General features: G+C 36.0%; 2 protein-coding genes across 2 annotated transcripts; one reads left to right on the plus strand and one right to left on the minus strand.

Moving 5' to 3' along the window:
* Nucleotides 1-284: 284 nt before the first annotated feature.
* LOC113227066 (uncharacterized protein DDB_G0271670-like) lies at nucleotides 285-1,696 on the minus strand. Its single transcript, XM_026459939.1, has 3 exons — nucleotides 1,546-1,696; nucleotides 635-745; nucleotides 285-559 (listed from the first exon to the last, which is right to left on the minus strand). Exons 1-3 carry the CDS (start codon nucleotides 1,694-1,696, stop codon nucleotides 285-287), a joined length of 537 nt encoding a protein of 178 aa, XP_026315724.1.
* A 2,139-nt stretch (nucleotides 1,697-3,835) lies between these two features.
* On the plus strand, nucleotides 3,836-18,447 carry LOC113227067 (O-acyltransferase like protein-like). The gene is made up of 13 exons (XM_026459940.1): nucleotides 3,836-4,046; nucleotides 5,377-5,674; nucleotides 7,352-7,528; nucleotides 7,755-7,834; nucleotides 9,898-10,091; nucleotides 10,346-10,460; nucleotides 11,577-11,785; nucleotides 12,065-12,258; nucleotides 12,668-12,806; nucleotides 15,047-15,233; nucleotides 15,827-15,969; nucleotides 16,456-16,564; nucleotides 17,247-18,447. The coding sequence occupies exons 1-13, from the start codon at nucleotides 3,836-3,838 to the stop codon at nucleotides 17,312-17,314; spliced, it is 2,124 nt and encodes a 707-aa protein (XP_026315725.1). The 3' UTR covers nucleotides 17,315-18,447.
* The last annotated feature ends 8,976 nt before the right edge of the window (nucleotides 18,448-27,423 follow it).

Raw genomic sequence — 27,423 nt, forward strand, 5'->3', positions numbered from 1 at the left:
AATATTTCCTGTCTTTGTTCTTCCGTTATTTTATTACGACATTTGAGTCTACATTTTTCTGTACATGGTAATTTAATAGACTTTTCTGCGACAGTTTTTCCAGTTCTAGATATGTATTGTTTTCCAGAGTTACGTTGTCGTTTTCGTACATTCTTTATCCACGCAGACTCATTCCGAACTCTCTTCTTTCCTTTCTTGGGTACAGTAGTCTCGGCAGGTAGCGCTACATCTTGGCTGGCATCCATTAAATTGGAATTTCTGACCGAATCATGAGTAGTCGATGTCTATGTTGAGCTAGAAGTAGAATCAGACGAACTGGACGATGAAGAAGAACACGAGGAGCTCGTCGATGAGCTAGATGATGTTGAATTCATACGGCCACGTTTAACAGATTGCTCTGGTTTATATTCGTCACCACTATCATCTGCAGAAAAGTCTTTAGTTTCGCTTTCACTACCATTTTCGTCGTTAGCTAGGATTGGTGGCGAATTTGTATTATTTAGGGAAGATATAATGTTTTCCGTCACAGTCAATGCTGTTTGGTCTGCAGTATGTATCTCTGAAATTTAGGAATGAAACATTAAAACTCGACACTGTGCAAAAATATTAAACAAAAACTATAAACGCACATTACCATTTACACTGGCAGAATTAAAGCTATTGGAAGAAGATTGGTCCTCAATACTACCAGAATCCTGTTCACAAAGTTTGACTAACATTCGTGCTCGGCTTCCCATTTTAGTGGCTGAAATTGTATAACAAATAATAATAATCTTTGTGAGTTATATTTGATATAAATTATTGTAATTAGTCATTATTGTTTTAATTATTACTCATTTCAGGATAGTACTGACGTAATTACATTTATGTCTAAAAAAAATCTAAACTTTTAAAGGAATAACTGCGTAATTGTACGATACGTCTTTGTAGCCATAAAACTATTTGAAATATCACGAACCATTTAATGAAACAACGGCACATTTGTATGATACGTCATTGTAGCTATAAAACTATTATCTTTGCAAGTTTAAAAGTGTCATAAAGTACAATTGCGTCTCTGTAGTTCCTAAGTTTAATTTAAAAAAATGACATATTTACCTTAGAGACGATGTAACTCCCTGACACGTGCACACTATGAAGGGCGCCCCGCGCAACTGAATGTTTGGCCGTTGTTGCTCGAAATTCGCGCGCGAAAATGCAATATTTCAACAACGTCTTTTCGTTCTCTAGCGGACTTTTTTGGAAGTTATAAATATGACGTTTTCACTTCTAACGAAGATTATTATGGTGATCGTTGTGGTTTAATTAAGTCGATTTCGCATTTTTTGCAATTGTGTCACTGTCGCTCCAAATGAGCGATATATGTCTTTAGTCTGCCGACCCTAGAAATAAGTTATCGACTAAATTGGTTCGTAGGCTCTTTAAGCCACTCTCCTGAGAAGGTGTCATTTTGAAAATATGGCCATATAACACCAGTGAGTATACGAATAATGATTATTCCTATTTTATATTAGCGTTCTTATTAATATCTTCTTCTTCCTGCGCCTCTTCGATCCTTAAAGTTAGCCGTCAGCTTCTTGTATTCATCTCTATCAGCAGCCAGCTGTTCAACGGAGACAATGTCCAGCCCCTGAATTTCCGCAGTCACGATTTCTTCCTTCTCCCAGCGCATCTCTTTCCCTGCAACTTTGCCCATCATTATCAATTATAATAGTATGTATATATTCTTCTTGGTCACGTGACCGAAATATATATCAAGATATATATGCCTTCGGGCATCATTTTCCGGGACATATAAACGCGATGAAGCACTTTTTCGTTTCTGACCTTCTATTACATCATTAATATAGGACACATTTTATTACTGTACTTTTTGATAATGAACGAAGTTAGATATGTTATCTGAATTCTAATTTTTTCGCAACAAGTTTAATACCTTCTAACATTTATAATTCTAATGTTTATTGATGGTGATAACTACAAAAATAATACTATTTAAATTAGTCGGCAAAGCCACCTATTATATTACCTGCGTTCCATATTAGTTACTTGTGCCAATAAAATGTATCCGGATGTTACCACGATTGTTATCTATAATTCATTCCAGGATGACGCGTGATCAAATGATGCCTGCCTTCTATACTTTATTATGAAGATGTGTGTATGTGTTATGTAACTATGTTGAAGGCCGTGAAATGGGTCAAATTATTTTGTCTACTTCACAAATCCCCGATGTTTAGCACGATTTATTAATCATTATACATGATGAACTATGTCTTATTACGGTAACCTATCACTTAATAGGAGTTGTGCATGTGCTCACTGAGAGTACGGATAATCCTATTGTCAGATGCACGGAGACGGCCCCAAAAGCTGGCGATGCCAGATCTTATTAATGCGAAAAAATTTATACGGGGAACCCCGGCCTCCGCGAACATATTCGATGCGCTGTAGCATCTCGGCTGGTTCTTTAGAATGAGATATGCATCATTATACTGCAATTTAATGGTGCTCATCGCGCGTTTCTAAAACCTACTCCAGAGTTGACATGTATAGAAGCATAAACAATATGCCCTAAACAACGTCACTCTGACATCACTATTACATCGCGTCAATCAGCGCGCGAGCATGTTGCACCGAACTGCTAGAGCCCTGCGCTCTCGTTCTATGTCGTCATCATCAACTAGACTCTCCTTTAGCAGGCGCCCAAGGTATTATAATTGTATTTTACAAGGTTATAATAATTTTGATTATAGCAACATTGATTTGGATTCAAAATTTTAGCATTTTGGGGTTGGCATTTTACACGATGAAACTGAGTACACTTAAGCGTGCATCGGTATTATGAACAAAGTCATTGTGGTAACCAAAATGTGGACAACTCCACAAAGCTCCACATTTGTTTGGACTGCTGGCCTTGATTGGTTGGTTCGTGAATGAAGGTTAACAGAAGATAAATAAAGAAAGTAAAAAGAAAACAGACGTTAATTGTGAACGACGATGTGAGAATTATTGATGATAATCGTTTATAAAATTAAGAGGTCGTCAGAGATTTTAATAAAAGCGAAAGTATAACTACTCACCAAAAAAAAACAGATCGTACCTTAGAAATGTCATTTCTCAGGCCACTCGATGGTTAATTTAATTAATAAATTACGTTAGTCTCTAATTTTTGGCAATGTCATCATAGCTTCTGTAGATGTCGAAGCGAATATCATAACATTTGTTAAAACTAATAGAGCAAACATTAGTACTTCATCATCATTATCACCATCATATCAGCCGGAAGACGTCCACTGCTCAACATTGGGCTCCCCCAAAGATTTCCAGACCAGACGATCGGACGCGACATGCATCCATCGGTTACCCGCCGCCCTTACCAGGTCATAGGTCATCCGTCACATTAGTACTTAATGAACAAAAAATATAACTAGGATAAAAAAAGAAAAGTATTTAAAAATTAAACGTGAAATATAAGGTATTATAGATGCAATAAAAATTAAAACAATATTTTTTTCAAAATCGATTATACACCAGAAAATATGCTTATAGTATGATGCGACGCAACCCGATAGTTAATTCCGAATGTTCACCGTTACGTTGAAAGACGGATGTTTTATCTATTTCTTTTCTCAAATTTCATAACTATCTACTTGGTTTTTTTATAACGTCGTCTACGAAGTAATGAAGATATAGCTACTTATAGATTTTGATTACTATTACAGATAATAAATATCACTTAAATTAGTAGCAATAGCGTTATTAATAAAAAAGACACCGCATGTGTCAGTAGTATCATTTTTGTTTCTTAGAGATAGTTTGCAATTTTATAAACATGTCGATAAAATTTATTCTTGTAGTCGTAAGTACATTTATATTAATCGGCAATGTACATAGTGAAAGAAGTAACAGAGCCATAAATATTGAGTGGGACCCCGCACATCCACCCTTTGATCCAAATATATACGAGGAAGTTTTAGATCCTGAGCTATGCGCAAAACAAATACAATATTTAATCACTAACGATACGCTTTTGATGATGACATGTAAGTACTGTGAAAAGTTTTTTGTGTCTATTTGGTTATTGGAGAGGCAAAAAATGTACAAAAATGCTCCCGGATACATAATTCGAGCCACTTTGGATTATCAGTATTAATTGTCCTTAGCTTAAATAATGTTTGATTGATGAATAACTAATTCAAATTTGAAACTGGTGTACTAAACGTCATTTTCAAAAGTGTGTGATGAAAATTTGAATTTGCGAAATCGGGAAAAACTCTTCAATGATAATATTTTTTTTTATTCTTGAAAAATCAAAATGCAAGATGGCTCGATTTATGTGTCCGAGAGTGTATTATAGTGTTAGTATAAAGTGAGTATATTTAAAAAAATTATCGAAAGCTCCGGCCTGACGCATCGGAGAATTACTTCTGGTGGCAAGGGCCATAAGAATATCTGCCATCCGAGCTGCCGCGTAGCCGTAATGAGTCCTCGACAAAGTTCTAATATTTCTTTTTAATAAATTAAGATTAAGTGAAAAAGTAAATTAGTTTAATAGTTCGTTTATTTTGTACAATAAGCATATTTAAAGTTATCTGCGTAAAAATATCATCAACATGAATTTTTTTTTCTACAATATTACTTTAAATGCCTTTGCCTTTAAATACCTGATGATATTAAAGGACATAATTGTTTTGATGCTATTTTCATGTATAAAATACATTTAATAATTATTTCTATATATTTTAAAATATCATCCAAATATAAAATACTTATGTATGTACTTTAGTATCATTTAGTAGTAGCAGTAGAGCTCCTTGTGAAAGAGTTCGTCCAGGCAAGCACTGCTACCTTACCTATTTCTACCGCCAAGCAGTAATGTTAGCATTACTGCGTTCCAGTTTTTGAAGAGGAAGGGTGCTGGTGAATTTACAGGCACATGGCACTTGTCAACTTATGTCTCAGTGTGACGAGCTGCGATGTAAAGCGATTTAAAGCTCTGAGTGGCGCTGCAACTGTTATGGACAGGCGTGTAGCTTACCACCAGGCGGACGACTTGTTTTTCCCATCACTTAATATAATATAAAAAAATGTAATATTACTGAATAAAAATGAATGTTGGTTACTCCACTTTTGGTCTTGTAGCTTTTTTTTTTCATACTATGCGAATATTACTCATAACGTCATAAATAAATAACAAACAGAGTTTCATAACGAAACACTTGCTGATAAAAATCTCGTTATTTCTTAATCAGCATATATCATAATCATTTTCAATTCATATCTTCCTTTACTGTCAAGAGATTGTGGATAAATGTGAATCAATATTATAAAACAAATTTGTATGATAGAAATTAATGAAAATCAATCTTTCAGTTCTCGAGTCAGGCCCAAGAATACCGCGAGCAATTCTGCAAGGAAATCTATTGGATCTTGGAAATTATCATCAATGCCTTGGTATTAACAAAGAAATCGATGACATGGTTATTGAAGGGAAGTATTGCCAGATAAGAATTAGATTTTCAGATCTTGTAAACCTAAGAAATGCAAGGGGAAATGAATGGGAAAACTTTAAAAAATCTGGCGATGCTTTAATAGACGATTTGAGTATATATGAAAGAATACAAGAAAATTTAGAAATGCTGAATGGGATAGAAAGTACACAAAATTTAAGGTACTATGAATAATTATATTGCTATAGTGGTGATAGTTCAGAAGAAAAACAGCGTCCATTTTCATTTCTAAATTAACCTCTCTCTAACAATTAAGGAAAACATCGTCATGAAACCTGTATCTCGAAGACTGTTCACAAACCCCGGAAAACGCGTCAAGTTTCCAACTTGCACTGGGCTAGTATCGCAGGCAATGTAACTGGTAGTGCCATCTATTGGCTTTTCCCTCATTAGATCAGTTTATTTCTGAGCTCGTGTTTCTCCCCTAAATTATGCTCCACCAAAGCCGCTTAAAACATAGTGAGGAAAAAATTACATTGGTATAACTTTTGAACGCTATTTTGTGAAGTTCAATTAAATGTGTGAAGTGTGAACAGGAGACGCCTGATACGCAGGTTGGATCCTATTTCCTCTTATCTTACTTGCGAGCTCACTTTTTCCATAGCAGCTCAACACGAGCTATCGTAAGTGAAACAATTTTTTTTTAATATTTAGTGTCACCACTAATCTAAACCCTCTTCTTAGATGAGACCCGTGCCCTGCCAGGGAACATATACGGGGTAATAAAATCGTAATAGTTATTGATGCCGACGTTGGTATTGTCACTAGGCTATTACAAATACTGTTTAATACATTCTTTTTTTCGAAAACACCGGTTTTCTTAAAGTCTCCTTTTGGTTGGTATTATTAAATAAATATTTATTAGTGAACATGGAAAAGTATAAGGGTTTTGGAAATGCGTCTGCAACATTTATAATTGAAACTTTATTACTACACTGACATTTTCATTGGTCAGTTTTCAGTGTTAAAATTACACTTACAATTACACAGGATATTCAATACTTTTATTATATAACGAAGTCCTTACACAAACTTTAATGATTTAGATTTTAGTAAAAATGTTCATTTAATTCCTTCATTCAGCTAGATGTAGATAATGACCGATACGCGTAAACTTCGGGAAAGATCGAGATTTTACTTTCCCTACAAACATTGTTTTACGTTTGGTATTGGTATTGGTGCAACGGGCTGGTTTCCGCAAGTCGACGTCGAGGCGCCTATTTTGCGTGTGGTGGGTGCAGGGTCCTACTCGTGCCACCCAAGCTCCTCCAGGAATCTCAGCAGCCTCTTCGGTTTTCTGAAAACTTCGGGGAGCGACCTCGGCACTCCAAGGTACTTTGCCCTGTAGTTGGCCACACCGGAGCACTCTAGTAGGATGTGTGCGGCCGTTTCCTCCCCCTCCATGCACGCTCTGCATAGAGGACTGTCCGTGATACCTAAATTGAAAAGGTGTTTATTGTATGGACTATGACCCGTTAGAGCGGTAGATAGAGTGCGCAGCTCTTGTCTTTCAAGTTTGATTAATTTACGAGATAGACTGGCGTTGAGCGTTGGGAGTGCTTCCCTAGCCTGTCTACAAACCGTAAGGGTTGTCCATATGTTATTATGAGAAGATTTTGTACCTTTGAGTATAGTTGTTCTTGACCATATTGGTTGGGGAGGGACACTATGGGTTCTGGCCCTACAGCATCCGTCTCCGACCCTTTTCTAGCTAGTTCGTCTGCTGCGTCGTTGCCACATGAGCCGCTGTGTCCTTTAATCCACTGTAGAATTACGTGGTTGTGTGTACATACCTCCATGATTGCTTGATGGCATTCATATATTGTTTTACGTTTTAGCACGGGTGCAGCAAATATCGGTGGCTTAAACTTTAGAGTAGCTGTTTGCATACCAAAGCCTTGCTCCGTAAAGCATGCCGTATCAAATCTCATTGGAACGGGGTTGATCAATGTTGATGAACAATTTTGTCGATTCAAAAATGACAAACCATGGGCGCCTAGTGTTTACGTAGCTATGTAAGTACTTTTTATTTGATTGTAACGTGTTGTATTTATTTCAACTTCAGTTGAGCGTGAAATCCTACTAGATATTGGGTAGATGTTTATTAATAAGATAGCACTGTTAACAACAACGTCTGTCGCCATTTAAGTTTTTCATTATCAGGAACCGATTAGAAATGAAGCGTGAAGAATGTGTAGATATGTGATTGCGCATCTGTTCATAACATACTTTGGTTTTCAGTGTCGTATTAAGTTTACTTGGTTTATTGGCCATTCTTAGCACAAGTTATGATATCTGGAATACCCAAATTCGTAAACGAGGTAAGTTCTTATAATCTTCTCGTACGTATGTCAGTAGGCGCTTCGTGATAAAAAAAAAGCAGCTGTTTGTAGCTAAAATGGACAGTGTCAAGATGTTCTGTGCTTTAAATATACAAAAAAAACTTAACGAATCAATTACATTTAAAATTATACTAAAAACATTTCGTCGCCTTACTTTCTCAAACTCATATGTTAAAGCACAACGTTACTGAAATGCAAAAAATGGACTGTATATACAAATTTTGCAGGCTGTCATTTCCTTCATATCTACACACTGGTTTTTGCCTATTCATAAAGTAATGCATCCAAATTAACACACTTGATATCAGTACAGAGTACTAAAAAAACCGACCTCAAAAGTGCGTGGACTTACATTATAATTACCAACTTTTATTGAAATCGGTTACCGGAAAGTGCGCAAACCCGGATTCATCTCTAGTTCGCCACTATACGGGACTTGACACAGGAGATAATAAAAATCGGTTCTCACTACCCAAAGTATATTGAGAATAGCAAAATCAACCATTAAAATAAATGCTCATTATACTAAAATTTAGGCGCTATTTACAAAAATGAATCTTCATGCCCCTTAGCGGTGGATGATTTTCTTCAAAACTAAAACTATACCAAACTATATACCACTATGGAGGTACCCTTCAGGAGGTTCACAAATGTCGGAGTTATCGCGTAACATACAAAAAAACATGCAGTCGAATTGAGAACCCCTACTTTTTTGAAGTCGGTTCAAAAATTTAAAATAAATAAAAAGTTTAACCATCTCCTGAATAATCACTCTTTATAAGATACGAGTTTAATAAAGAAAGGCATCGATTTCAAAAATAATATATGTATACAACATTCATTCGTTGCGGTTGTCAAACTGATTTTGTACCATATTTAGTGAAGTTTGAAAGCACGTGGTATGTAACATTGAAAATATTTCATTTAAACACTGTATACATGTGTGCTGAAAAATTTGCTATATGTGGTCCATGTGAAACAGCCCATAATTATAACAAATTGAATATTTTTTATTGTTTGTTATTAATCATAATAATGTAAGTAATATGTGCCAGATAACCACACCAATTGCCTGGTCTCCATTTAGCGAATTCCCTGTACCATGAGTACCGGAACAATGGAATTCCAGGGTACTTCCCAGACCGGAACCACCAATGATAGTTCATTTCCTAGATAAAATTGGTCCTACCGAACTTGGAACCTCGGCATCCAACGCCCACAATGTACGCGGTTAAGCCACCGAGTTCGTCAAAAGGATTATGAGTGCTTAAAGGGGATTGATTATAAATTTTACGAAAGATTTATTGAACCTTTTAGTCTGTATGTAAAACTGGTTGTTAAATTAGTAGTAATAGTAACGGCAACCTATCACAAACTCGACTTCAATTCCGAAATAACGTATGTTTGAATTTTCATTACACCGAAAACCGAATTATAACGAAACCGTTGTTCTTTCAGGATATGTTGGATGTTTATCGCAAAGACACGATTAGGTTCGGTTAGGTTAAGTTAAAAGAAAAAACGTTTTCCTCACAAAATTACTTTCGAGGTTATGAAAATTCGAGCAAATGTTATTTCTGGAAAATGTCATTTGTTACTACTGATATGTAACCAATAGTAACTTAACAATTTTACTGTTTCAATTTATTCAGCGTTTTAAGGCTTAGGTCGGAAACCTAAGCCTTAAAATTGCATTCTTTGTTAATGACTTCCACTTTTGAACATCGGGCACTGACTGACCGCCCAATTATTTTATTTGATCTGTCCATAATGTTTACTTACACTGAACCCACTAATTAGCTTTTCGATGTTAGCCATCAAAATACATACACTCATTAATTTTCGTTGCCAAAAATAAGCAATTATATAAATATTACTTATATATAGCGAGAACAAAATATTATCTAAGCAATACTATTAATACTTAGGTACTGGTATAATTTCATCATATGATCGTTAAAATGACATTTATCCCATCTACAGCGAGCCAGCTTTTAAATTTATTAAATTGAATACTTTTGACAATAAATTATTTATTTCAGATCCCAAGTCGCTCAATACAATTTACCAATCATTCTCAGTATATACAAATTCTCGTCGACTGATCACATATAAACCAGTTCGCGGTGCTTTAGAATGTGTCGACGGTATCAGAACAATAACTATGCTTTGGGTTGTAATTGGTCACCTACTTGTCACTTTGCCACCAATTATCAATAACGTGGACTATTTTGAGGTAATTTTGATTTTGGAGTATATATCTATCTACAGGAAACGCATTTAATATTAAGGATATTGGAATCTCAGATATAAATAGGCGACCACTTTTTAATGGGTAGTTCGTGTAATGGCTTCCATTTTCAAATTCCATTGGAAAAAAAATAAATTTGGAATAACTGTACCTGTCCTAGGTACAGTTATTCCAAATTTATTTTTTTAATAAGGAGTTGAATATTCGCCATTAATTAAATTCATATTATTCTTTTGCAGTGGGGTTTTTCCTTTGCTTCAATTTGGTTGACTGCATCCCCAATTGCTGTGGACACTTTCTTCCTGCTAAGCGGTTTACTGATCGTCTACACTAGTTTTGGAAAAGTTAGCAATAGTGAGTATATAGTCAAGTCTTTTCTCACTTGTTTTTTTTTGAGTACGTACAATCCTTATCTATTTAGTTTTATTGCGTGTTACTTTGAAAATATGATACACCCGCTCGTTAATTTGTTTTTTAGATACTTAACATCCTGTTCTATTTTCACAAATTTATATATGGTTGCTTTTCAAGAATAGCGGCTTAAACCAAAATAGTTCATTTTTTGTCTTATAAGACAGTAGCCGTGTTAGCCTAATGGTTTGACCTACTGCCTCTCAAGCAGAGAGACGTGAGTTCGAATTCGGTCTCGCACCCCTGAGTTTCTCGGAATGTATGTGCGAAATTTAATTTGTAATTTATCATGAGCTTTTCGGTGAAGGAAAACATCGTGATGAAACCTCACGTTCAAGACGGTTCTCAACTTTTGCAAAACGTGTGAAGTTCCTAACCCGCATTGGGCCAGTGTGGCTGTTTATGGCCTAAACCTTCGTCTGAAAGGAGACCCGTGCCGTGCCGTGAGTGGGCCGTATAAATGGGGTTGATGGTGGCGGTGGCCGAAGACAGTTGCACTCAGAATGAGTTAAGTTTTATTGTGAAAATGACACAGACCTTTTTATTGTATAAATATAAAAAAAAAACTTGTCTACAAAGGTCTGTATAACATTTATCGGCCTTGCATTTTAGATATTCTGCATTTAGATTTAAACCTGATTCTACCTGATGAATTAGGTGATTTTAAGATAGGCAGCTATTCTGGAAACCCATCGATATACACACGTCCGATAAAAAATTTAAGATCAATGTAATAAAAGAAAAATATAAAAACCAATGTGCCACCTTCTTTCGTCAATGTGCGCTTTCACAATACTAAACGAATGACCAAAATTATGTTTTTTGACTGTCGAATGAGAAATTTAAAAATATAATTTGTACTGTGTGTTTTTCACATGTTTTTAATGACTCTTTAATACAAATTTCTTTAATGTTTCCTGGAAATTATATTGTGTGTACTTGTATCTTACCTGATCTGTAGTTCGGCTTCATCCTAAAGTTGCTCGTTTCATCTTTTCTGGAAACTTGTATTATATACTTTTCCTAATCTATCTTTACAATGCATTTTGTTTGTTACAGTGAAACTAATAAAGAACCTTCATCTGTTTTATCTCAATCGAATTCTACGAATGTTTCCTCTGTTAGCTACGGTCGTGCTGCTGAGTGTTGGTGTTTTACATTATATCCATGATGGTCCAAATTGGCACTCAGTAGCGGACATCGTTGAACAATGTCGAATAAACTGGTGGTCAACATTGCTTTATGTGCAGAACTATATTCGACCAGTGGTACGTGTCATCGGTTTCTTAATATTTGCAAGTGTATTGTTATATAATGCAAAAAAATCATTTCTGATTATATTTTACACCAAATTTCCAAATTCCATTGACCGAAAGTTTAAAATGTGCGTTATTTTTTTGAATCAGTTTAACCTGTAAGTACAAAAATTCTTGTGATACTACACCCTGTTGAACAGGTGACATAAAATCATGAATATTGATTTTTTTATAATCGGTTTCTTCAACTGGTTAAGAATTTTCTTCCATTAAGATTATGTTTGCTTTCAGTGTGTACCTCAAACCTGGTACTTAGCAATCGACATGCAGCTACACATTTTGTCTCCGCTGGTGTTATTCTGGGTATTATCAGGAAAAAAAAATATCGCGTGGTCGGCTTTGATTATTGCAGTATTAGTTTCTCTCACAGCGTCATCAATATACAATTTTATGAATAATTTTAGTGGTTCTTATGTTCGACCAGAGTAAGTATTGCATAAATACAAATTGATTGGTAATTGTAATCTTCTACGTCCTAAAGTTTATATAAAAAATGGTCACAATTTTTTGAACGTAATAAACACATCTTTACCTTATGATCTATTACATGCCACAATTCTTATCTGAGTCCTGTAGTCATCCAACACGTTGGCTCAAAGCGGGTTCGGTTTCTCACGCCTTCAAAGAATTTTGTAAATTTTCTCATATATGAAAGTTCCTCCACGATGTTCTTTACCGTTGGGTATAACTGGATAACTGACAGATTTCTGAAAAGACTCTGTGGCGTACGCCCTTTTGATGGAAACTTTTAACCGAGAATCTCCCACATAGGCAAACGTCTTCAGTGAGAGGCTATCACTACTACACGAATCTGTACAAAGTTTTTGATTTTAGAATGAGTGGAGCAGAACATCTAAGATACAGGAGATATTATTACTACAATACATTAACAAGATGCTCACCTTTCTTTGTTGGTATGTGCTTTGGATACTTGATACATTATTGGAGAGAAAATAATATTCGATTAACAAAGGTAAGTTTAAACTCTTAGCAGTTCGAGATACTAACGAAAAGTAATATTTATTTTATTTTGATTAATAATAACTGCCTCCATGGCCGAACGGTTATGGTACCATGCAGAGGTTCCAGGTTCGATTCCCGGTATTTATAATATTTGTATGGTCTACATTTATTTCTCTCGTAAGTTTAGGTGTAATTTGTGGTTGTCTATGTGTGTGTCCATGACACCCGCGACACAGGATTTCCATCTTATAGGCCAATAACTTTAACATCTTGTATGGGAAAATAATCGAGCAACTTTTAACACAGAGATTAGAATTCTCTATAGAACACAATAATATCTTACCTTCTAATCAGTTTGGATTCAGAAAGGGTCGATCTGCTAAAGAAATGAATCTGAGAAAGTGTATCTCATTTACAATTAGATATGTTTTATTCAGTGCAGGGCTATGTTGAGTGTGTGCATGTGTGCGTTATTAATAACGACCATCATTTTGTTGTAAAAATGTCATTCGGGTCTTGAACGAAATGGCTCGCTGCAATATTTCGATGTAGTGCTCTGATCAACGCGTCATACCGCCGTATTAGTACAAATAAAATATAATTACACTTGAACTAATATTTAAAAAATCCATTAGAAAACGTGTACCTACTCCAAAACGTCGAGAGCCCCATTTACACAGTCACACGCAATAGTGTGCGATTACATGTTTGAAGTTTTTTACACTAAGGCTCTTTCGCACACGATTGCTCGTGTTCGTTTTTGTTACAACGGAAAGAGTTTCGGTGTAAAGGCTAATAGCGCAGGATAGACCGCGTGGAACTGGCTCGTGTTGGAGTGCGCGATTGCGCGCGCGACTGATGAGCGCAATCTCGCGGTCTTTCCCTGTTCCTTCCAACATCTTTACACGTGCACTGAACCGCGCACGATTGCTGTATCACGCGCGATAGTGTCTGTGTAAAGCTCGCTACTAAAGTCACTGTAGGAAAGCTAAGAACTCGTCGAGACTAATTTAATGAGCCCAAACACGATACGATTGTTCTTGTTGTGTAGTCTGCAGTCTGTTCTAGTTGCAGGGTCATATCAAGGTTACTTATAATGAGATTTAGAATACCAAATTTCAAATCGATTGGACAAGTGATTTTTTTTTCGCACACACTCATAGCCCCGCACTAAGGAATCCCTGTGTCGCGGGTGTCACAGACGCACACATAGGCCATACAAATATTTCTCCTGGCCTGGGAATCGAACCCGGATCTCAGCGTGGCAGACCAGCATGATAACTGTGCAGCCATGGAGGCATTGAAGTGTATTAAAATACATATTCATTAGCCCGTTACACCAAGTACCAAGTCCCAAGTATTTATTACTTGGGGCGCGTTCCCATTATGTCGTTACGTTTTATTTATCGTTAGACGACTGTCGCTTCTAAACTGTTCCCACTGGATCGTGACGAGAATTTATCGGTTCACGTCAGCCTCCTTATCGTTTGCTCGACTGAATAGTTTGATGCACGGCAGTGGGCTCTACGTTCTGTTTGATGAGCCACAATAAATAAAACTACAATAATAGGAGCTGCGATTATCTGTCGTCACATTTTAATTGTATCGTTTTATTTCTTGTCTGATGACTGTCGTCTTAGCTCTTCCATTGTCTTGACAGTCTGTTGTCATAACTTCAAAAAAGTCGTGAACGACATTTAATCGTGTGCTGCTCTATGTGTGTGTATATAACTCCATTTACATATACAAGCCACGACAATTTGAACTGCACGACCATCTGTCGTCACGACAAAGTGGGAACGCCATCTGAGGGACACAATCTGATAATCTTAAAAGAGCTGAATAGATGTTCATCGAACATACGAGTAGCTAAGAACCGTCCCGATCAAAAATTTGCCTTCATATAAAAAAACTGTTTGGACATTATGATGCTACAGACAAACACACAGACCTCAAATTTTTGGTCGTCAGGGCTTCCTCACTCGTCCAAGGTTACGCGATAAGTGCCTACCGCTGAGTGCGCCGACGTCGGCGCAAGCGCTCATACAAGTCTTTCATTTATAGAATAGAATAGAAATTCTAAATTCTCACCTCTATGAGCGCGTGCTTAGGTTTCTTTTTCCTCGTAGTAAGCGCCTAGTGTCATTAGTCAGATTTAGTAGGATATTATAGCATAGGTATTTTCGTATTTGTATGAGAGTGATATATCTGTTACGTAGTAGCTAAGTAATCTGTGGTGTCGCTTTCCAGATCTGGAATTGCATATTATGGATCGTCAATTTAGCCGTACTGTGGTTGGCTTTCTACGCGACTGAACCGCTAAAAAACGCTGAGTTTGATAATCAAACTTATGATAACTTTGTGAATTCGTTCATGCGACCAGTGTGGGCTCTTGGAGTTGGCTGGCTTGTTCTTGCTTGCGCTGAAGGTTATGGAGGTAAGAAATATTTTAACACGGAATAAAATAAAATTCATAGAAATGCGTATCTAAATTTGAATCTATATTTGTTTTTCTGAAACAAACCAAAATTTTGTAACGGAAAAAAGAATCATATTGATACTATAAAATATTGTAAATTGTATGTAGAAGAATGTTCTACGGTAAATTAAAAATAAAATATTTAAATTTATAATTTTCTTAACTACAGTTCAGAATAAATTGGTTTGCATTAGTATTAGATAAGAAAGCTTATTACTTTATCATCTCAGTCAGCTGTGAATATGGAACTTGTAAATAGTCCGAAACGCTGGTTTGTGTAATAAACACATATGCGTAATTTAGAAATGGAAAAAAATATACTTCACTACTTTGGTACAAAGATTATTGATACAAAGATCAAACAGACGCAAAGAAAAATGCCTTTAATACAGCTGGATTCCAATTATCAATTGGAACCAACGACTATTTGCCAAATCGGAGCTACCGCAAGCCAATTGTGCTACGGAACAAATTAAATTTCTCCATATATTTATTGCCGATCTTTATTTTTGGGCTTAAACGGTTGTATAAATAGAGTTAAATCCTTTCAGGCCCGATCAACTGGTTTCTGTCGCTGCGAATTTGGAAATTGCCATCTCGGCTTTCTTACGCGATCTATTTGTTCCATTTTCCAATACAATACGTCATAAGGGGAGCCGCTTCCCAACACATACACTTTTCTGTTATGAATTTTGTGAGTATCTACTTGTTTAACTAATTTTGACTATTGTAACCTTTGTTGCCTTCTCATAAAGTCCACCTTGCTCCTGACATACTTCTATGTCTTCTAGTAGATAGCACGTTTAAACCAATATCGTAACTAAACGAAAATATAGGTTTTTAAAATTGCGCACCATGCTTCTCACGTATTTAAATAAAAGAATATTTAAATTTACTAAGTATGGGAGAAAAGAATGTGTTTTTATCTTTGACTTAAAGAGTGTATTGTGTATTATTTAAATTTAAAGTCGTTAATGACATATAATTAAACCGAGGAAATTGTACTTTCAATATTACACCAACGCTCATGAAAAGATGTAAATATAAAAAATACCATGGAACAAAGAAAAAGAGAGGCAGAAACATAAAGAAGTACAAAAAATTCAATATCTTACCGTATTGAAACAATTTGCAATTCAGTTTAAATTTTTGCGGCCCTTAAGATTTTGTTTTGTTCTAGATTTACATATTCTGCGGCCAATTTGTAATAGTTTTCATAATCAGCTTTGTTTTTACAATTCTGGTGGATTCTCCGTGTTCTACTATTTCCAAGGTGCTCTTAGGAGGTGGTAAGTAATGAAATTTAATAACAAGCATTTCCACATAAAGATTTGTATATGTCAGAGTAATGCCGATAAGAGCGATGTTGAGGTAAAAACCTTGTCACTGATTTAGTCAGGAATTATTTGATCATATATCGATTCACTTCGTTATTCGTCGCAAAATAATAACGTGAGTTCGATGCAATTAATAGTTTTATCCACTTTTCACAGTAATTAGCTCGAAAGTACTAAAATGGATAAGGCTAAAATAGATTCTAAATATCACGCTGCATGTTTGCAGAGAGCGGCCGCGCTTGTTCGCTTTCCAAGTAGCTCACACATTAAAAGTTCCTCTTGACAATGCTCGTTCATTTATAAAAGCATGGAACATAGACTTCCTCCTTATTTTCAAATGGCAACCCTGCCAACGACTAAATCAAAACGACATATATTCAAACGACACCAGCGCCATCCCCTCTGCGACCTCACCAGTTTGAGCTGTCAAGCTGACGTGACATTGTAAACAGAGAAATGTGCTCAAGAACAATTAATGTGACTCGTACATAGTCTAGTACATAATATTGTAGTACCTAATAACATTGTTACATTATGTTTGTAGTGATAACCGACTCCGACATTATGTATGTCATAAGAACACCTGCATTAGAAATGATATCTCTCGATTAATATGAAAAACTCCACTTTACAGGTATCAAAAAGTCAGACACAGAGCAACAAGATGATAAAAGAGATGTCCAAAAAACAAACTGTGATTAATCAAGGAACACACGACATTACCAATAGATAAACGAAATCGCAAAATTACATACTTTTTATTAAAAACTACATACCGAAAATGTTATTTTTCTTATCATTATTATTTTATACAAGAGACCACCATGTGTCGAATTTACGAGTTAATAAAACATGAATTTAAACAGTTTCAGTGTGCAATGCACAATGGGAATTGAGCGCGCCAACATCTCCTCTACCTATCTGAAAAATAGGGAGACCCGACCCGAGGCTCTAGTCTTTTGAAAACCAGAAGAAGTCTGTGTATATGGACTAATATAGGGTCAGGATCTGACTGATAAGGTCTCCATGCAGACTTGCTTGCACAGGTTATAGTGCCCTTCCTGCATAACCAAGAGGTTGATAGCGAGGGTCACTACAAACAAAACTTACGATAGATACGGAACTGTCCCTCAGCGTGAAAGTGGGACCTGTAACGAGCCCGAAATGTTGCTTTGTTTGAAAAAAACAAGTATATACAGTTGAAATCCGAAAAAACAGTTTCATTTCCAATATGTAGCAATCGTGACAACGTAAGAACTCGACACTACGAATTGCGTTCAACTCAAAGTGCTCTTTACTGTATTTATACTTGCTGGATTATTTTCTTTAATCAAGGACCGGGAGAATTGGCATGCCGAATTAATTAGCTCGATTAGGAGCTACGACGCTACAGCCAGACATGCACAAGGATACACAGACATAGGCTTTAAACTTATAACACTCTTTGCATCGGGAGTTTTCTGTCCCCAGCTCAATCACGGCACAAGCCTTCTAACAACTGGATGAAGTCCGTGCAAACGGGCTGGTCTGTGGTCAAGACCTGACTGAGAAAGTCCCTATGCGGGCTTGTTCGCACAAGTTATAGTGCACTTCCGGCGTAACCAAGAGGTTGATAGGGATATATCAACCATATCAACAAAGCTTATATAGAAAGATACGGAGTCTCCCAGCGTGACCATGGGACCTGTAACGAGCCCGAAATGTTGGTTTGTTTAAAAAAACAAATATACACTTATTTTTCGATTGAAATCTGAAAAAATAGTTTCATTTCTAATATGCTGTAATCGCGACTACCCAAGAACTCGACACCTTAACACAGCAACATTTAACGGGATACTGGTTAAGTTCCCAAAACAGTAAAGTATGTTTCCAAAAGTTTGGTCGATTGTCTTACGTTTTATTTTCGCTCTAAGTTTCAACGCACCCTTTTGATGTAGAGCGATGCCACATGACGGGTTGCGTCGGCGTTGCAACGCCTGATCGATAACGCTGAGTTATACTACATAATAATCAGAACTACATGCCAGATTACCATGTAAGCAGGTATCCCTGTTTTGAAACGACGCGGCGACAGAACGCATTCGTATCGGGCGAGGAGCCAGGAGACGAAACGGGGAGGAATGCTGCGACGCGTAGTATGCGGCGTCACGTTGCGACACCGCATTGCTCGTGTGGCACTTTATAGTTAATTTTTATTTATTTAAATATAAATATCACTATTTTTTTTTAAATTAACTTTGTTTTTGTTCCGCTAAATATGACGGCGTGTGTAATACCTTATCATTTAGCAAACGACGTTATATATTTAGTACGATATTGATCTCAATGTCGGCTGCTCGTTGCATGGATATTAAAATGAATTAATCACTAATCTAATCATAGATAGAATAAATATATTATTATGTGATTGAAACGGATTTAATAGATATGACTTTTTAAATCTGTAACAAGGTTGTATCGGTAATCTAATCTCAACTATATTATCACATTTTGTACTATTCGAATACAATGATGCCCTTAGGGTTGAGTCCGACTTATCAGCACGCTTGATTTAATTATATTATCAGCACGCTTAAAACTGAAGCACGATATTCGAAAAAAATGGCCGTAAAGAATTTTTTCGAGAAAACAACGGTGTTAAAAAAAAACTTTTTTTATATATTCCGCTGTGGTAGACTAACGATTTGACCTACTGTCTCTCGAGTAGAAGCCGTGGGTTCAAATTCGGGCTAGCACCTCTGAATTTCTCGGAATCTCCTCCTCGCCTGAGACCTATGCCCAGCAGTGGGACGTGTAATGATGGGTTGGTGATGAAAACTGTAATTTATGAAGCGGTGATTGTAAACATTTTTCTTCAGGTAACAAAGTACAGCAAAGGGATTGTGAGAATTTATGACAAATGACACGATAATATGTATTTTTACAAAATGTTTCCTTTTAATATTTGCAACCTCTGTTTCTTTAAGTTTTTTATAGTGTTAGTCTTTGAAATAGATTAAGTATGTACAGATCAAAATTTTTATTAATTACATCATCTTTTTTTTTATGATACCTACTAATTGATGGGACAAAAAAGGCGTGCGCCTGAAGGTAAGCGACACGCTTGTGCATAACAGTTGCAGTGCCACTCAGAGCTTTAAATCTCAAAGATCTGTGGTGCGCTGCCTCTGCGCCCTTCACCCTGAGATATAAGTTGAAAAGTTCCTTGTGCCTGTAATTTCACCAAATTACTGGCACTCCTTATTATTATCATCATCATCATTTCAAGAAAAAAGAAGTAGAAAGACATTCACTGCTGAACATATACCTCCCTCAGCGAACGCCACATCGACAGGTTTTGTGCCGCCTGCGGATTCTCGCAACCTTGACCAGATCATCGATCCACCTTGTGGGTGTCCTGTTCACGTTGCTTCTTCGGGCACGCGGAACAGACGAGGAACCCACTGACACTCAAGTTTTGCAACTCTTTGGTCCATGTCGGTTACTCTAATTACATTCGTGTAGCAAATATGTTCGAGGATTTGCTTTCACATGGCTTTCACGGTATAATTATCAAATTGCTTTACTTTTGAAATGACTGAATAAAATGGCGCCTGATACAAGAACCCAAATTTCCTTCCGTCTAAAAAACGAAGTATAGACTGCTTTGTACCAACGTCAAAGTAAAAGGTTGGAAAACGAATGAGAGAAAAACCTACAAAGGAAAAGAAAAATTATCAGGAGAGCTAAGGTTGGAATGTGAGAAACCTTCCATCATAAAAAATATAACAACATTCGAAAACAGGCAATCAGAAAACGAATTTCGCATTAGGCCAATTGCTTCGTAACTTTTTCAATAGACGAATTACGTGGCCTACCAGAGAAGTATATGGATTTAATTTTTATATAGCTATATGGATTTCAATTTGTACCGTTGAACTTTATAAATATATATAGGGTGCCAAGAAATTTGGTACAGATACTTTAAGAACCAATTATTTAAGCTCTTCATTATCATTTTGGAGTAAGATAATCGAAAAATTTAAGAAAAGAAATTACTACTACAGACTGTTAGTAGCAATTGTTCTTTGTGCTTAATACCTCTTCAATGTTATCTTTTGAGACTTCACTAAAATGAAAGAAGAATGTCAATGTCTACATAAATTTCAAAGAAGTAATTACTTTGCTACGGTAATGTATTTAAAAAAAAATTGCGAATGTGAGTAAAATTTAAATATTTAGTTTTGATTTTATCGTTCCGGGGATTTTTGAGGGAGGTACAATCCACTCTATGGTTATTACTTCCTCGTATATATGTATAAGTTTGCGTAAATACGTATGGTATACACTATTTTTATCGATGTCTGCTTATAACACACCATAATGATGATGTTGATAGGTAACTATGTTTAACTTCTCGACGAAGACATAAATGTTTCTTTCCCATAGAAACTCAAATTTTAAAATAGCTTAAAAAGTTTTAATTAAATTTTTATTGAATTGATATATAATTATTTTTTGTGAAATGACTCCACTAGTTTGTTATAATTATTAATACAAAGATCGAACACTCAGAAAAAACACTGAGAAAAAATTCCTTCGATCCGGTCGGATTCGAACCGACGTCTTCTTGCATACCGTGCCAGACGCTATACCAACTAAGCCACCTACGGAACGAACCAACGGACCTCACGAATTTTTCTATGTGCTTGCGTCGTGTCTTTGTACTTGGTCTTTCAACGACTTTTTTGTCGTAGCGCCATCTATGAGAAATCTTTAACAGATTTATCATCCAGTTAGTACCTTTACAGTTATCAGTCCTGGCGAGAGATGTCGCTATTCACTGTATTAATTAAATTTTAAATTTTAAATTAAATAAATTTTTAATTCCGGATTTAAGACCGGATCGAAGGAATTTTTTCTGAGTGTTCGATCTTTGTATTAATAATTATTTAAAAAGTTTTTTTATTTGAATTTTAAGTAAGTACTTCTGACCCAACTGTAAAATTATCTGTACCTGATTTGTCAGCACCTTATATTGTTCCATCCCCCTGTTGTAAACTGTTTACACAAGTTAAAATTAATAATCTAAACTTCACTGTCATGATTTATAAGGACTCAGTAAGTTAGGCTCATGCCGGGAATTAAATTTCGTCCCTCTTGGTTGGAAGGCAGTTTTCCAAGCTTAATTATCCTTGTCTGCTTAAATGTGTTACTTTGTATCCTATCTCCTATGGTTATGGTATTGACACATTTCTCTCGTTCTCTTGCAATTTGGTCATCCATTTTAATTTAAAGTTAATGATGCAAAGCCCCTTCCTCGTTTCGAACAAAGAATGCACTGACTATGATTAACAACTTGCGGTAACTTGCTGTATTGTAATGTTGTTAAATTTTGTAATTATAGTTCAGAATATGGTGGTTTTGTATTAATATTAGACAAACTCGTTGATGACTTTACCGTCTCAGTCAACCGTGACTATAGGACCTGTAAAGAGCACTAAACGAAAGTTTATTTGAAAAAGCACTATCCATAGATCAATCATTATCCGAAACAATAATTTTATTTCCAATGTTATTTAAGTTTTTTGGTGAGAATTTTTTATTTTATTCAGAAAGAAAGAAAAAAAGAAAGAATAAAATTCTTTTTTTTTATTTTGTATTTTATTTTGATTAATTATTCAAATTTCTTCCAGAAAACAAACCTTTTTTTTATGATGCTGAGATATTCAATTCAATTCAATTCAATTCAATTCATTTATTGCGTCATATAAAGTTACAGAGGTCTTAAAATATGTAATAATAGTCCTTATTATATGATACCCTGCAAGGGCATAGCAAAGAATGACAGATATAAGTTTGACAAGTCCCATGTGCTTGTAATTTCACCAACACCCGTACCCTTCAATACACAATAATGCTCACATTACTGTTTGGCAGCCTGAAATAGGTAAGGTAGCAATACTTCCCTAGATGAACTTGTAACACATTTTTTTGGTAGATCTCTTAAATACCAAAACAAAAACAAAATGTATCTTCTCTCCTTGGTAATTTCAACATTCTTGTACAAAATGTCACTTTGACATTATAGTTTAAAAATATTTAGTAAATTAATTGAAACTCTTTAAGTGTTGGTGTAATCTATTATTAAATCCATTCACATATATATTACCTGTTGGTGAACGATTTTTCTATAAAATCAATATCGTGAATGGGTACCCTTTAGTTTGACATATTTTTGAAAACACAAACCCTGGCTAATTTTTCTTGTATGGTATCACAGAACACTAGTGCTGCGTACCAATAAACTCGATTTTATTTCTGTAGTCGAGCTTCATGTAAATTATAGCTTTTCTTTAATATTTCCACGTCGAACGCCGTCAAATAGTTTGCCAAGTACTTTCTGTAAAGTAAGAAACGTAAACCTGGAATCGCCATGTATTCTTGCGGGTTTAGGTGATAAGACTTGGGAGCTGTATCTAGATGATTCGATACATTGTCTGTGGCGTTGTTCGCGGGTAACATCTCTTAGGAGGAATTCGGCGGAAGCTCATCTTTTCTGTTCGACACGTCGGTGCGCAAGGTGTTCCAGATTTCCTAGATCGTCTACGGTGATTTATCCCATTGGGGGCATGGTCCCCCAATGCCTTCTTAAATAAAATAAACTAGGAATAGCCAGATGCCGTAATTATGGGTCTCCGAACCCTGTACCAAAAGTAAAACCCGTGTCACCGGACCGCATGGTGAGTTGACCTCTGGATTCTTTCCTTCATTAGATGCTTCGTCATTTATATCAATGTACTGTAACAATCTGTATTGTTGCAGGGTTCTTCTTTGTTGTCTTAGTTGTACCTTTGGTACTTGTAATTTCGAATCTCGCCATCAACTGAATGGCTGAGACTAAGCTGCTGTAACTTTTGTTCGGCTGTGCCCGACCACGTGTCATGAGCTCCACGGGTGCTCGGCACCTACATATAACTTCGTTACTCCTGTAGCAACTACGCTGTCTTCGCAGCGGAACTGGTATGTAACTTAAATGTGCATCCGGTGAACTCCAGGTCAGTGACGTATAAGTGAAGTATCCATGTGTCACTCATGTACTTTCATAAACTCTTAGTGCAGTGTATTAGCTCTAAGTATACTTAAAGGTAATCTTTTGTATGTAACAATTAAGGGCAGTAGACATATCCGTACCCTCCCTTTGTAAACTCGGGGAGGTAAAAATACTAGTTCTCCATACTGTACCCTTAGATTTAATTATAACATGTAACTAAAGTAAATTTAAAATAAAGCTTCTGGTTATTTCTACTTGAAACTTGTTTTCGTTGTGTGTAAGGCGTCCGTCCTTCTCCTCGCTTATAAATTTTACACGCAGCATCGGGTCAACCAGAACTCACAGGCCACAAACCAGTCTCATGCTCACTCAAACCGACTGGAGCTGACCATTACAAACTCTTTCACAAGGAGCTCTGGTGTTCCAATATAACAACTACTACAAAAATTTATTTGTGCTTTAATAGAAGTATCCACGTCACTTTTGATATAACTACTTGATCGTTCTAGAGTATATCAAATCTTCTTCTTTATAAAATATTATAATAATCGGATCGACGAAATTTTTTCTGAGTGTTCGATCTTTGTACGAATTATAATAAAGTAGTGGAGTAATTTCACAAAAAATAATGGAATATGAATTCAATAAAAATTTAAAATATTATATTATGTACGTACAATTAATAACATAATATAATATTTTACGTACCATATTATGTTTAAACATTTAAACATATTATGTTTATTAAATAAGGATATGACTACTACACTGAAAAACATTTCACAAAACGCGTTCTTTTATAAATTTATGCAATACTAACTACGTAGTATTCTCTTCACGTCGTATAAATAAATCCGGACATTAAAAACATCAAAACCAATGCAAAAATCCAGCGCGACAACATAGCTAAAGCACATATCAACAACGAAAATAATATTTATTTCAGGCTTAAAGTATTTTTTCACTCCAACGACAATCATTTGTTACTGCCCTTTATGCGTGCCATTCACGAACGTCCAACTAATTCCGAGAGTAGTGGGACTGTACGATTACAGTGGGAATGTATAACTCCTGAAAAAAAGGCTGCTGATTAATGAACTGCCATTACTCAACGGATAAGGTTCTATAAGTATTTTAGTGAAAGGTGGCCAGTTGATAGAACGGTTGGTCATTTTGGTCTGGTTTGGGTTTTTGAATTGCCCCAATAACTTGCTGGTTGTTCAATAGGGGTCAGTCCACTTTTTTACCAATACTGTGGTGAGTACATCAAAAAAAGCCAGACAACCACAGTAATTGCCTGCATATTATCAAACTAGGGAATTTCCTGTACTATTTATAAGTACCAGAGCAAGGGAATTTACTCCATGACACTACCCAAAACCCCAGACCAGAATCAATTTAGAAATGTTCGCTGCCCAAATAGGTCCTACCGAGAATGGAACCCAGGACCTCCTCATCCAGCGTGCAAATCGTTGCGCGACCGAGGTCGTGAAAATTTGGCACTTACTCTTAGTTTTTCATGCATTATAAAAAGAAATTGATTTGTGAAAAAATGTACCTATTTTGTGGCTTACGACAAATTACGTAAAAACAGTCAGTATAAGGCGGAAACAAACGACAAGGATGACATGTAACATACCAACACGTTGTACATAACACCGCATCGATCGCCGCATATCAATTCGGTTTTGTTGCACCGAAGTTATATAATACTGCAGCATTCAGCGTTCTGTGTTTTATAAGTACGGTTTAACAGTAGCGGTAGCAGAAATTGTATATTTTACTACGTAAACCATAATAGCAGAGAAGTGGATATTAAGATACAAGTCATGCTTAACCTAAGTGGCAATTTCAAGCGAGCGGTTGCAGCGGACCAGACCAGATACTATTTCCAAGCCTTTCAGAAAAGAAGCTGCACAACGTCTTAAGGTGGCACTAAATGTGTCACTATACGAGCTTGAGTCAATACTTTAAAAGAGTTACAATGTCGTTTTAAACGCCTCGTAAACGATCAAATAATTTGTCAAATTTATCCTTCAAACTTCACGTCTTCTTCAACCAAAATCGCAAACTATCAAACCATCAATAAAGTTCGACAAACTTGCCTGTAGTTCACACTCAGTCATCACTTTCTCTACAGTCCGTACTATAGTTAATACAATGAGTCATTATCTTTGTAATTTGTGCAATGAGTAAGAAGAATAGATAAAGCGTGCCTGGCATTAACTCTAGCTCTATGTATTAAGAAAAAAAATAAATATAGGTACGTTGGTTGAAATTAAGAGAAAAACATATTCACTAAAATTTGTTAAAACAAGTAGGCGACAACTGAAGTTTGGTTTGACAAACGCTTACCTTCATACATGTTTGTCAATCTAGATTTCCATCAAATACATGGAACACGCACGTTGTTTGACAAACAAAAAGTTTAAAAAACACATAAAATTTTGCAAATTATTTGATCATCTACGGGGAGCGCCCCGTATACGATCAAATAATTCGTAACTAATGTTATAAACAAGTATAGCAGCGTGTGACGCTACTGTGTAGCTTATTCCTCGTCTCTAATAAGTTGAGCGTCATAATTTATCTAAAAGTTAACAACTAATTAAAGTCGTTCCATAAAAGCCTCAACATTCCTAATTTAAGTTCAGTCGTGCCACTGTATTCATCAAAATCATAATACATTTAATTTCTTTTAAACCCTCTTTTCCTCTGAGTTTTTGTCATCGGCTTGCTTGTCACGTCTGCCCTTCCACTTTTTCGTTGTGTCGTCGGAAATTAATTCATGCAAATTAGGTACAGTGTCTGAAACGAGCCTAATCTTACCGCTCGTATAATTGTATGGTGCACGCAAATAGGGGCTTAATTTTTTATTATTCCCCAATTTGGTCAGTTGCCAATTTGTGTGAGCCTGCTCTTTAATAAAACATTTCGTTTCCGTTTCTTTTTTTTTATGATAACAGGTATTAGGACGAATAAGTCGTGCGCCTGGTGCTAAGCGACACGCCTGTTCATAGCACTGTGCAGTGAAGGAAAGAAAGAAGATAGAAAAAGTTTATTCATTAAATTGAGTCACTAAAGGTACGCAGTGCCACTCAGAGCTCTAAATCATAAAGATCTGAAGGGCACTGCTACTGCGCCGTCACCCTGAAACATAAGTTAACAAGTTCCAAGTGCCTGTAATTTCACCAGCACTCTTACCCTTTAAAACCGAGATGCAGTAATGGTCACATTACTGCTTGGCGGCAGAAATAAGTGGCAGTACTTTTCTGGACGAACTCTTTCACATATGCTACATCATCTCTATTTGCGAACGGGAACCAAACTTTCAACTAGTTTCTAAACATGCGTCCTTAGAAATGCACCCAAGCCAATAAGCGAAATGCAATTTGCCTAAAGAAACTTTATAAACGTGACAAGTTGCGAGCATACAGCTTCTCGTTCCTAGTTTACAAATTCACAAAGCTGTAAAACGGAGTATTTTCTCAAGTAGAGCTGTCACGTTTCCATGCTTTTCGTTCCGGAAGGAAGCAATCCGGTGCAGACTGAACAGTTGTTATTTTAGCTGGCTGTACTAGCTCGTTTGTTAAACTGTCTTCCATTTCGTTACAGCAGTGAATATGGATTATATGTTAAAAGTCATTGGAATATTTGTGTAGCTATCCACCTAAGTAAAAATCAACATATCAACATTGAGAATGAAACAATTTTTTACAGAAACACCAGACAGGATTTTAGAAACTAATATGAGATAACCAGAACACACATAAATGTT

This window comes from Hyposmocoma kahamanoa, unplaced genomic scaffold (genome assembly GCF_003589595.1).
Source record: "Hyposmocoma kahamanoa isolate Upper Pololo Valley unplaced genomic scaffold, ASM358959v1 202, whole genome shotgun sequence".
Classification (NCBI taxonomy): Eukaryota; Metazoa; Arthropoda; class Insecta; order Lepidoptera; family Cosmopterigidae; genus Hyposmocoma; species Hyposmocoma kahamanoa.